This window comes from Trichoderma ghanense (genome assembly GCF_004382785.1).
Source record: "Trichoderma ghanense strain CCMA-1212 chromosome Unknown scaffold_2, whole genome shotgun sequence".
Classification (NCBI taxonomy): Eukaryota; Fungi; Ascomycota; class Sordariomycetes; order Hypocreales; family Hypocreaceae; genus Trichoderma; species Trichoderma ghanense.
In genome coordinates, this window is record NW_027395665.1 from 212,218 (window position 1) to 225,047 (window position 12,830).

Below are 12,830 nucleotides of genomic sequence, written 5' to 3' on the forward strand. Positions count from 1 at the left end.
GCCCCATTCATGCAAAATCCCCGGGCTGTTGTTGTCATGCAGTGGCTTGCCGTTTCTATTTTACGCCCTGCTACTGAAGCGCATTCGTTCGTCAGATGAATAGGCACAGTGGCCGCTGAAACTCTAGTCATGAAAAACATCACGCTCGTCACATCCGCCGGCATTCCCGAGCCGTCGTATCAGCGTGTCGAGGCCAGAAGATGGGCATATTCACATGCGAGAACCGGCTCGTCAATGCCTTGCAGACAGGTTGCGTTCCGACAAGCGATGCTCCATGTTCCAGAAGATACTAGGCATGAGCCTTGTTGACAGGATTCTCTTTTAGCGGAGAAAGGCAGGAGTGCCGACTCATGCCGCCAAGCCCAAACCATCGGCGAGCCCATCCACTAACCAAGTGAAGATGGAAATCCACCGTGTTTCGTGTATGTGGTCTCTGGCGGAGCGCACGTCAACTCACCTCTCGGTTTCTATCCTAGCCAGGTCTGGACTTGTCACGTTGACGGCTTTCGTCCAATCGCACATCATATACACGCCTGTTGGCCTGTGGCTACCAGAGGGCACGAGGAGAGTGCCACGGCGAGCAAAGCGCGGGCCATTGGTGTGGCCTCTCCGATGCCTTTCATGCTTTCGACCCCGTCCCAAGGGGTCCCCCCCTGGCCTTGTCCTCCAACAAAAGCCCTCTTTTCCGCCGTGCCGGATGACCAGGGGTGGCCACACGCAGATCCCCAAATCCAAATCGACAATCCAAACTCACCTCTAGCCTTGCAGACTAGTGGCAGCCTACCGACTGTATCGCCCCAAGTTCTCTTCCTAGGGCCGACCAACGCAAGGTACCAGAATACGACATTATGCCCAGCACCCCGGGTCATACCAGGCGCATGTCTTGGCCGACGTGGCTGTCGTCAGTCGCCATGGACAAGCAGCCCTGCCCTGCGTTTATGAGTTTCCGCGCATTGTCTGGACCCCTACGAGGCAGACGGCACACTGGGAATGCATACTGCTGACGTCCCTCTTCTTCCTTGTACCCCGTCCTCCCACACTCGCCCACGGCGGATTGGTGTAATAGTGCTCCCTCGGGGGAGCGAATTGTACACACCTGTACTCGCATCTGGGCACTCTGGTCTCGTTATTCGCGGTCACTGCTTTGCTTTCCACCTTGTCCTTCTCCCTCTCCCTCTCCCCTTCTTCCATTAGCGTGGATCTCGGAGTAGACGGGCTTTGTCGACTAGTTACCCCCCTCGGTATAAGACCCGATGATTCCTCCAACGCCAGTCACCCGTCAGTCTCCAACAAGGCTCCATCGACTTAGTGATCTAGTACATAGACTGCTGCTAGTTTCTCGGTCGATTCCCCGCTGTTGCTGTTTTGAATCCCAGCCGAGTTTGCATCCTCACCAGCGGCGTCAGCCATTACAGTGCCTACGACTATAGTCACACTTCCCACGGCCCCCATACACCATCCGATTGGCAAAGGTCTCTGCCCTCACCATCTCTCATTTGGTCTAGGCCACCCTGTCTCGAGCCGTTGGATTGCTGGTGCCGTTTCTCTTGGGAGCGAGCCCACTCTGTCAGATTTGGAAAGGGTAAGCAATCTAGTATTGCAGAGAGGATAACAGGCCCTCTTCCCCAAATCTCGCTCACGGATCTCCCACCTTGAACCGTCACGACTCGGCTCCAGCCCTTTCGCTTCCCAACAACGTGCTGTTGCTAAACCTAACGCTCTTTACACAGGCAGCCGGACACACAGTCTACTAGGTCGACCTGGTGGAACCTACGCCTCTCTGGTGCCCGGTCCCTGACGTACTGCCGTTCGGGGCATGATGAACCAATAGACAGTTGGCTCCGCCAAATCCAAGCCCGCCATTGAGAATTTGCGAATTTGCCCAGAGGGTAACCGTCTTTGTATTCGTTACATTGCAACACCTCGTCGAGCCGAGGAAAAAAAAAATCTCAGACACATTCCTTTCTTGTTGCTGGACGAGTCGATCCTCGAGGCTGGTCGGATCTTGCCAACAGGATATGACCTCGACGTCTCGACTTGTCCACCTAGACTGCTTCTTCTCGTTCGTTAAGGGTCGCATGTTTTAACAGCTTCCAGTTACAATCTTCATGACCGTCGTATGAACGGATCTGGTTCTCACGCCCACACACTCGTTCAATAGCTATCCACGGACAAAACAAGAATCGTCGATTCGCACTGCTCGCTATATCCACGACAACTTCGTCTTGGACACAGTCACTCGTTTATATCCGGCCAGCGTTACGGCCAAGAAGTTTGACCATCCTGGTCCTATCAGCGCACTCGTCTCTTCAACAGCACCTCCTCAGTGCGCCGAGAGGACTCAGCAGGAGAGGCTTCGTACGACAAAGCCCATCGGGGCATGGACAATCCCAACCAGCACAGAAGGCAGAATGACCCGCCTACCCATCACGCTCCTTCACACAGGTACTCGGCTCAAGGTTCTGTAGGCGGTTCCTCCGAGCGCTATCGGACAGCGCCCCTTGCATCTTCCTCAACACCAAGAGGCTTGGGGGGTGCGCCGGCCTACAGCACGTATTACCAGGAGCCCACGGCGGCATTCTCAACGCCGACAAACATGCCATCGACGGCAATGGCGTACGGGTCGGAGTACGGCGCCGATTCGAGACCACAAAGCCAGAGTTTCGGGGGCTACAACGCGGGTATGATGATGTACAACGTGCCTCAGCCGAACACGCAAACTCCAGTCTACGACGCCCAACACTTTGGGCAACGGCAGCAGGCAGCAATGCAGATGATGGCACCGGATGTCACATCAACATACTTTAGCTCCGAAGCCGGGAGCGCAGCAGCAGCGAGCATGCAACACCCGAGCCAGGGGAGCAGCGCATCGGCCGGGGTATATCAGCAGAGCCAGCCCATGAGCTACGCTGGCAGCATGCCTGCCGCAGGCGCCATGCAGCAGACTTCGGGAGCAGCGGATTCCGCCATGGGGGAAGGCCAAGACTACGCTTCCTCCGGGCTGCAGGAGAAGTGGCAAAACTACCAACGACAACTGGGTTCTGTGTTTCAGGACATCTCATTGGTCTCTCTGGAAAGGGCTGCCGAAACCCTACTGCATGTCTCCAATTGGTTGCTCACGCAAGTGGTGGAGCTAGGTATGAAGAGCAAAGAAACCTGCTCAGCTTGACACTGTACTTACACGCGAGGCAGGACTCAGCCAAGATGACGCCAGCCTTCACGCCGAGAGGATCAAACTCTGGAACGACTTTAACCACGCCTGGTTAGCTCTTTGCTTCCGGCAGAAAGAAATCATGTCGTCCGGCCAGCAGTTGTCGAGATCTCAGGCCGTCATGTCCCAGGAAACCATCAAGAAGCTAGGCGACGAGCTTATCCGGCTATGCGATGGGATCGAGAGCCATGGTTTGGTCGACTATCAGTATGGTGTTTGGGAAGATCGAATCGAAACGAGTATGTCCTCTGCCGCTCTCCCTCCCTTTTCCCCCATTTGAGTGGCGCATGGAACCTGTTCTAACTGGCCGGCCAGTCCTTGAAGAGTGCCTTGATCTCTACGACTCCCTCGAAGCGGCCGTCGGTACGAGTGGAGGGTCTCGTTGATCTTCCCTGGCTTTGCATCACGATGACGATGACGACGACGCAGAATATGTTTACGGATGTGACTGATGAAGATGCTAGGCGGTTTGTTGCCAGGAGGAAAGATGGCTAGGTGCTTTTCTCTACAGTTTCTTTTCCTGCTCCCCATCTTCTGTCTCTTATTTCGGACCTGCCCTCGCGTTTTCAGCGGCTTGGGAAATTGTACAACAACAACGGGAACTCGGCACGGCCGCTACACAGCGCGGGTATGATTATCGGCCGGGTTAGGCCTCGGGATAACGACACGGGGAAGGAAATTTGATTACTGGGTCTTACAGGTTACTGGACGGACGGACGGACGGACGGATGGATGGATGGACGGATGGGAATTTAGGGATTTGTTTTCTTTTTCTTTGGGGCTGGATGGATGCATGTCTTGCATCTGCTTGTGTCTCGCAGAGCACAAGGGGAGGGCGAAGCCAGCGTATCAAGTGATATGTTTGTATACTTCCATGAGCTGTGTCTTGGAGAGGTCGGGTCAGGGAGGAGGGGGCCAATGGCGAACCCGCCTACCACACGGACAGACAAACATGCACGGGCGCCGGCAAACACGAATATGCAACGAACACGAGCATAACATGGCATCCAATGGAATCATTGGAGAGCCGCTGACAAGTCGAGCGTCCTTTTGGCGAATCGGTAGGACGGGTCGGAGATGGAACGGGACTCTTGGTGGGTATGAGGGCAGGACAGCCGCGGCAGCGGACAAAGGGGCCTGCGGCGTTGGAAGCGTGGATTTTCAGGCAAAGTTGTAAGATGGGAGACTGATTGTCTTTGCGGCTCCTGCCTTTTCCTTACCGTCCCCTTCCTCTCCTTGTGCTTTTATCTCTGTTTACTTTTATCCTCGAGTTGTTCCCTTTCCTAATATTTCATCTCGTCGATTGAACAGAAGTCGGCTTTTTCTTTCTTTTTTCCCTTTCTTTCCTTATTTTCTTTCCCCTCTTTTTTCTCCATGTATACTATGTGTATCATGTGGCTTTAGACGCTGGTTTAGAAAGGAGCGGGTTTGAGCCCTCGAGGGCGGTATCAACCGGCTGGGTGTGGCATGGGAAGACGTCAGATAGATGGCAAACAATCTGGAAGGTGGACTCTGAGGAGCTGAACCGGGGCCCAGATAATGAGACACAAGGCCTTGTAGTTGCGAGTCACATGTGATCGCCATGCAACAAGTGTAGCGTGAAGCCAGCACTATCAGTGTCTTGCCGTCGAATTCGGCCGCCTATATGGGATGGTTATGGTTACAAATACCCCAACCATCTGACGACAGACAGCATCTTTACCTCATTCGCGAGTGTGATGGAGCCTCTGTTTGCCAACTGTGACCGGAATCTGGCTGCTTGAGACTTTGACATTGGAGCAATTCTGCGGCCGGCCACTGACACGGGGTAACACCTGCAAGCGGGGAGGTTATTCAAAATCGACCCCCCCCCCCNCCCCCCCCCCCCCCCCCCCCTTTTTTTTTTTTCTTTTTACTGTCATGGTGCAGTAAACTCATCCCGGGATAGAAAGCCGGGGCCCGGCGGCCATCGTGTGGATGCATCGACATTGGCCCCTGGTTGCATGCCTGAGGGGGCTTGGCAGGTATCGGCGCCTCAAGCAATGCTTGTTGATGAGTTGAAGTGAGACTATCCGTTCGGCGATGGTCATCTGAGGTTAACCATAGTACATGGTCCATACCGACGAGCGTTATGGAGTGATTACTCGTTCTTCGTAGGTATACGTCGTATAGCGTCTCAGTCTGGGTTACATGCCAACCATTCAGCTTTTATTGCTTGTCCTTGGCAAGGCTATACAGCTTCAGTGCTCCGCCAGATGCCACATGCCGAGGGGAGAGGGACCATTCTCTTCGTCGGTGCGAGGTTTTTGAAGAAGATGATGAGGAGGATTGTTCCCTTTGGTACTCGTGCGATTGCTTACTGTCTCTCTTTCCCTCTGTATAATATCATTTCACAAGACATGCGTTCGCTTCGGGTGCCACGGGTGCAGGATAGTCATTCCCGAAGCCGGTCCAGGTCCTCGTCCTGGAGCCGTCGCCAAGATGAAGTTTTGCCACAAAGGGCGGACTCCCCGATCTGCATTTTATGGACACTGCATGTGACGACAGATTTCGTGCAGAGATGGTGGGAGGCAAGGAATTCCGTGTTCTTTGGCTTCGCGGTGCCAGCTGTAGGACATGAAAAGACCGATGCCCGGGATGCAGCTCTCCGTGATCAGAGTGGCTCCCTTGTGGTGCATAGTTGGAAGGCAAAAGGTGTGGGCAGGGCTGTGGCTCGTTGGCGCTCGGTATTGATGTGGAGTGCCCTGTGCTTGATTAATCACTTGTATGGATGTTTGCTTGAGACAAATAATCGGGGTAGATGCAGAAAAATATGGCGACGATGGAAGAGATGGAGGGAGGAGATAGAGGGAGGAAGAATAAGAGAGGGCTATGCTAACAATGGTGAGATCCTGGCAGATGATGAACGGCAGCAGGCGGAGCTCGAGTCTAGATAATGAAATGATGAGGCAGTTCAGAACGGAAAGAGATCACTATGGAGATATGGAGAGAGCGAAGTGAGGCATGCGTCACAATGCCAGGTTAAACACAGAGACAAGGACTGATGGAGAGAGATAATGGCGACAGGGTGCAATCGGCGATGAGGCAAGGCTGTGTGTGAGTGCCGCGGGTGGACGAGATTCATCCTGTTCCCTCCTTGTGCCAAGCATAGGGTAAGGCAAGGTAAGGCAAGGCAAAGCCACGAGCCGGCATTGAAATGGACGATGTCGTGCCCATCCAGATAGCATCCCAGCACGCCCAAGTCAAACTGATCGAGCCCTGCTCCTGAAGAGCAAGAGGCACAATATTCCGCCAAAAGGAAATGCCCCTCCCAGCCCGAGACAAGCCCAGCCGTGTGACCTGTCGAGCCCCCCATCCCCCCAAAGTTGAAAACTGCTGCGGGCGCGGCAACGTGCATTGCTTGGCTGGATCGAGTGCTACCTCCCTCTGAAATGAGATTGATGGGGTAGGACGCCCAGATAGATAGATAGATAGATAGATAGATACCCGTATACGAGGTGTGTGTCGAGTGTGGTGCATGGTGATCTTGCAGCTGGAGCTGCGAGGGAGGCTGAGAGCCAACTGTGCAGATAAGTCCCATCTTCGCGCTCAGATCATTTCCGCATAACAACACAAAAGAGCATCTCCAAGCCAAACTGAAGGAAACCTGCTGCTGCTGCTGCTGCCAAGAGTTCATGCACTCGTGTCTCATTTGCCGCACCCAAACACGAGACGCTGTCCATCCGGCTGTCTCTTGAAGGCATGAGGACTTGGGCACAGCACTTTCGAGCCAGCCCTCTTTCGAACTGGACCAAGATGACCATGTGTAGGCGCTTGATTGGCATAAGAAGTTTCCCGCATTTCGGAGGAGACGTCATGTTTGACCGCCTGCAGGCGTGCTTCAAGTGAAGTGAGATGGAGACCAATCCGCGTATAATGTGGGGAGGAGATGAGAGGCAAAAGAAGAAATATTCGAGCGTAGATATTCATTATCATAACTGCTGTATCCCATTGTCAACAAATATCCGCCGCCATGGCGGTGTCTACCCGAGACCAACGCCGTCCCTCGCTCTCTCCTCCTCCGTAGATGATTAGAACTGGTCTACATTGGCAATCCCGTTAGCATTGATTTCTTAGTGACGTAGATCCTTGCACACAAGAAGAACCATGTGGAAAAAGGGGCAAAAAGGAAAGAAAATCTCTCCCCAAAGGACAAATGAAAAGAGACAAGACAAGACAGAAAGACGACGCACCTAGAGTCATGCTCATGCTCACATCGGTATTCTCGACCATCTTGGTAAACTCCTCAAAGCTAATCTTGCCGTCCTTGTCGAGGTCCGCCTCCATGATGGTCTTGTCGACAATCTGCTGCAGCTGCTGGTCCTTGAGGTTGCTGCCGACCATCATCTTGAGGACGATGAAGAGCTCGCCGTTGCTGATGTAGCCGTCGCGGTCAATGTCGTACACCTTGAAGGCAAACTGCAGCTTCTGCTCCTTGTTGCCCTTGCTGCTGAAGGCGCTCAGCCCGGAGACGAACTCCTGGAAGTCGACGTCGCCGCCGCCGTCCTCGTCGAAGATGGCAATCATGCTGTTGTTTGCCGTAACATAGATTTGTCCCGTGTTAGTCGGTGAGCTGATAAGGCGGGGGATGCGGTTGCAAGTGCCAGCGGTGTATTATCAAATTCACCAGAGCGAGGTGGTGAAGGAAAAAAAAAGGGGGAGGAAGGAAGTCTAACCGTGTCGCGAGCGGATTAGAGGAAATCTGCGGAAGGCTAAGGAATTCGTCACGCTCGATGGTGCCGGAGTTATCCTGCAGTAGTCGAAGAAGAAGAAGAAGCAGTCAGTTCACGTATTCCCTCTCGGCCTTGCAAGCAGCAGCCCATCGTTCGTGTAGCGGCAGCAAACAGCCCAACCGGGGGGCAAGAGCCCCAATGCGCTGTGCTGGTTCCTCCTCGGCTTTCCAATCGCGTACCTTGTCGAGCTTCATGAATCGTTTTCTTAACCGGTCGACCTCTTCTCTGTCAACTATGCGACGGCAAAGAGGGCACATGGTTAGCAGTTGCACGCCGGGAAAGGGGACCTTGAGTATCGGCTAGGGGAAGACGGGCAGCCTACAGTTGGAGCCTTGGACGATGTTGTCCAGCACGGTGCTGGTGGTGTTGCCCATCTTTCAGGCGCAGCGACTCTTGCGCTGTGGTTCGGCTGGTGAGGGAGAGGAGACGGAGCGAGGTTCGGGGCCAATATCGTGGTGTTGCGTTGAAGGGGCGTGGTTGTGGTTGAGGTGGTGGTTGTAAGTGTGTAGATGGCGGTCATGTAGAGGCATGCGTTTAACCTTATGCGCTCTTGGGTGGACTTGCACAAAAGGCGGCGGCTCTCCTAGAGGGGTAGCTGGTCATGTGCACGGGCCATGTCCTGCTGGATTGTATGTACATAGTAGTGACTGCAGTAAAAGCGAAGCAATCGATACATGCGGATATTCGCCGCATTCATGCAAAGACTGCCAAATCAGCCAAGAAGACAGGTACATGTATGGATATGGTGGACAGAAACAATCAGATGGTTCTATTGCAGATTATGCACATGCATCCAGCTCTAGCTTTCCGTACCGTGGCAGATGGTGCATTCATCTTCATCAGATAAGATTGAGCTAGAGCCAAAGGCTGAAAGGCAATTGTAACACAATCACCGCTATCGAACTGTGAATCAATCATGCCAACTACCCAAATGCCAATGCATAGCGCAAACGATGCAAAAAAAAAAAAAACAGAGCCAGTTTCATCTCGAGAACAGCCAAGTTCCCACACAGCATGTATCAGCCACGTCAATTCGTGGTGCATGCCGCAGTAATTCAATTACAGCACGATTCCATCCCCAGCAGCACTCCGTTCCAGGCAAGGTTGTCGTCGGGCTTACCTAATCAAATACACGCCTTGCCAGTTCTCGGCCCAGCTCCGGAACCCGAGCGCGTCGTTGGGCTCCCTCTGCCGCCCGCCGCCCAGCCAACCAGAGGCGCGCCTCGCCAGATGCGTGCCATCAGGTAATAGCCCGCGCGGGCCCTGTTTTTTTTTTCCCCCCCCTGGGTACCAACTTCAGGGGACAGAAGCACAGCACAAGAGGCGCCCAAAAGGAGGGGGTGGCCCGAGCGCCCTCGATGTACCCGCGCCCGCCAACTGCTATGGCGCCGTGACCTTGCGCCTCCGTTTCCGTCACTTGAGTCGCCCAAGCCCCCCCCCCCAAACGGCCATTCGCCCAGCGGCCGAATCCAACACAAGGGCCGCGCATTTCCAGGCTTTGCACCAGTGAAAAATCTTCGCGCGGCAAAACAAATCTCAACGTCACCTCATCGAACGCGAGCAACGAGCCATCAAAAAAACCCAACCACGACCCCGGAACCGCCCTTCTTTCATCGACAGGCGATTCGGGACGTCTCGATTTATGACTTGAGCTCTTTTTTTTGCGGATTTTCCGCTGGCTTTCTGCCGTCCTTCACCACCCTGGCAACATGTCATCCCGCAAAGTCCGAGTCAAGAAGTTGACGGTCAAAACCCTTCTTCCCGTGCTCAGAGAGGATCAGATCGATGCTTCCGAGTATGAATCACTGCTTACCGAGTCGCAAATCGCGACCGGCGTCGACCAGACCGAGGAAAACGTGAGTCCTTTTCATCACCATATCCACGCCACCGCAACTTCTGATATCACGTGCCCCGTCACGTGGGTCCTCCTCGCCCGCTCCTCAATAAGCTGCTCATGGCGACATACGGAGTGCTGCATATACCTACCTATATTGGCCTGATCCAGCCTTTCATGCCATTTTATCTGTGCTTGGTTCTTCTTCTTCTGCCTTGTCTTTCTTCACATCATCTGACTTTCTCTGTTCTTTTTTCAATTTCATTTCCTTCTTCAACTGTTTCTTGAGCATGAACGTATACTGACTCGTCGGCTTCTTCTTCTTCTTCTGCTCTTGTAGGAATACCACCTTCAATCCATTCTGAAAGAGGCCGGCACAAGCAATGACCAAGAAATCCCCGTGCCGCCACCGCGAGAGAGCGACATCAGCTATGATAGCCTCTATCCCGCAGTCTTCCACAAGCCTTCCTCTTACATCCGATTCTCTCAGACGGTGGAGGAGTGTATCAGCTGTCATTATGACATGACAACGGAGGACAATGAGTTTCTCAAGTCATATAATAGTAATCCTCCCGCGGCCGGGACGCTCAGCGAGGATGACTTCGAACGCATCATGGAGGTGTTTGAGGACACCGCGGCAGAGCAGACCCCGTTCGCGTCCGTCGACAACACTATTGTCGCCTATGACATGATGGTGCCGGGCCTCAATCAGCTTGGCTCTACATCCATATTGCAGCACGCCAAGCAGATATATGAGTACTGGAAGTCCAGGCGGCTCGAGGCAGGCAACAAACCGCTGCGCCCGACCATCAAGTTCGAGACGCACCAGGAGACTGACGACACGGACCCATACGTCTGCTTCAGACGCCGCGAGGTGAGGCAGACGAGGAAGACGAGGTCGCGAGATACCAAGATCGCCGAGACGCTCAAGCGTTTCCGTCGCGAGCTCGAGGATGGCCGCCAGCTCATACTGTTGGCGTACGAGCGAGAGATGATGAAGCGAGATCTGTTGCAGATGGATCGGGCCATCTTCGAGGAAAGGGCCAGGCTAAAGCAGATCAAGACCAAATTGGGCATCAAGGGTGACGACGAAGACCTCGTCAACCAAAAGGTATGTTGCGAACAAAGGCCAGCTCGGCCCTGCACACGGATCATGCCACTTGGCACTGACACGGTTGGCATCACGCAGTCCCAAAAGCGAAAGCCTGCAGAAGCCCCCGGGGCCCCGCGGCCGCCAACCCAGGTGCGCGCGCCGGTGCGGCCCGATGGACGTTCACACGAGCAAGACCTCGTGTTGCTTTCCGACCAGCTCGCGGAGAAGGAAAACGAGCTTCGTAATGAGATTGAGACTAAGGTGCAGAACCACCGGCGATGGAACCAGAATCACATCGATCTCACTCGAGACCCACTGTCGCCGGTGAAGCCCCTGGGGATGGAGCTCAAGTTTAGACCTGCCAAGACGCAGTATCTCATGACGCCGCCGGCGTCAACATCTTCAGACTCGATGGATAACGATAACGTACCTGAGCCCATGGATCTGGACAAGCCAGAGCTGCCCGTAGTCCAGTTCCGTGGTGCGGACATGGACGAGTCATCGCAGACCAACCTGCCGGCGTTTCGTCGCCGCATCGGCCGACTCCAGCGGCTGTGGATCGATAGAAGAGGCCTTTCGACCCCTTCTCGGACAGATGCGTACGAGTACTCGGACCGGTGGAAGTATGACTCTGACGATGAAGACGATGAGCCACCGGTGTATGAGGTTGATCCCTTTGACACAAGAGCGCTCAAATTCCGGGCCACGATTCCCCTCAGCCCATACATCTTCCGAGCGAGACCGACAGCTCCCCCAGAAGCAGTTAACGGCGCAGCAAATGGGAATAGGGTCCTACCGCCACCGCCGCAACCGCAACCGCAACTGCAGCAGCAACCGCAGCCGCCGCAACCTCCCGCGGCCCAACAAGCGCAAGCGGCATCATAAAAAAAAAAACCTTTCCCACTCCCTCCCCCCCCGATTGAATCCGGTACCGCATCCTTGTATGAGTATGGGCGTGTGGAGGTGTATATAATGTTTTCTCCCCCTTTTTTTTTCTCCAATCACGCCGGTGGGGGAGGGGTTCTCGGGAACGGATCGGACAAGGGGAGCTTTGGGAGAAGGAAGGATCTTTTCGAGGGAGATGACAACGACCGGTGTATAGTACCTAAGCCTTGGTCAAGGCATTGCAAGGAGTTGGGAGTTGCGGTCGGTTCCTTTAGGATTAGAAGAAGAAGAGGATGCCCCCAATGGGAGCGAATGAAAGAAAAAAGAGCAATTAAGTAAAAATAATATAAACCAGAAAGACGCTGTGCTGGTGCTTGGCCAGCGGAAACTCATCTTGATCTCTTGCGGCATCCGACCCGTGTGATGGCATGTATGAAATTTCGGCGGTGGGTAGACCAGACAGACAAGAGTCTTAACCAGTCTCTTTACACGAGGGCTTTCGCAAGGCGGGTGTCGTGACGCAGCCCGGTCTCACCTCGCAGCGACCGGGGCGGATGACGTGAGGGGAAGCAGGCTGCGGAACCCGAGCTTTCGTCGGCTGTGGTGGACGGTCGAGTATCGCCATGGGCGCCGACAGCAGCAGATCAGCATGCTGCTGGAATAGGCTGGGAAGCTGGCAATGGCCGGCAACTGGAGCTCCGGATTCCCGCGTGGTTGGAAGTTTCTGTCTGCCGCGAGGCTGGTTGGCGTCAGCTGTGAGATCTGCGGAAGAGGAAGAAGACAAAGGCACGGGACAACACACCCAGCTGTTGTCCAAAGGGGATTTTCCTTGCCGCGAGGGCACGGCAGACCTGGTAGAGGAAGGAAACCGTCAGGCGATGATGGAGGATTCCTCAGCAGAGCAACGGCTGCAGCACCGGGGAAGCGATTTTACCCATGCCCTGGGATTTTTTTTCTTCGGTTTTCCCAAGCTAAAGTGTATGATGGGGAAAAAAATGTCGAGGGGAAAGAAAGTTGAGTGGTTGAAGTGGACCGCGGGAACCGGCCGCAAGTGGA

General features: G+C 54.3%; 3 protein-coding genes across 3 annotated transcripts; 2 read left to right on the plus strand and 1 right to left on the minus strand.

Annotated features, from left to right (window-relative positions):
* Nucleotides 1-2,280: 2,280 nt before the first annotated feature.
* Nucleotides 2,281-3,597, plus strand: CCMA1212_002464 (uncharacterized protein; the record flags this gene model as incomplete). The annotated part of the gene is made up of 3 exons (XM_073699846.1): nt 2,281-3,137; nt 3,193-3,450; nt 3,527-3,597. Coding segments are annotated over 3 exons (1,185 nt in total), but the record flags the coding sequence as incomplete, so codon positions are not given.
* A 3,586-nt stretch (nt 3,598-7,183) lies between these two features.
* CCMA1212_002465 (uncharacterized protein) lies at nt 7,184-8,582 on the minus strand (the record flags this gene model as incomplete). Its single annotated transcript, XM_073699847.1, has 5 exons — nt 8,285-8,582; nt 8,142-8,261; nt 7,906-7,979; nt 7,423-7,802; nt 7,184-7,266 (listed from the first exon to the last, which is right to left on the minus strand). The coding sequence occupies exons 1-5, from the start codon at nt 8,480-8,482 to the stop codon at nt 7,184-7,186; spliced, it is 855 nt and encodes a 284-aa protein (XP_073561639.1). The 5' UTR covers nt 8,483-8,582.
* Nucleotides 8,583-9,671: 1,089 nt separating this feature from the next.
* CCMA1212_002466 (Enhancer of polycomb-like protein 1) lies at nt 9,672-11,774 on the plus strand (the record flags this gene model as incomplete). Its single annotated transcript, XM_073699848.1, has 2 exons — nt 9,672-9,818; nt 10,137-11,774. 2 exons carry the CDS (start codon nt 9,672-9,674, stop codon nt 11,772-11,774), a joined length of 1,785 nt encoding a protein of 594 aa, XP_073561640.1.
* Between the last annotated feature and the right edge of the window lie 1,056 nt (nt 11,775-12,830).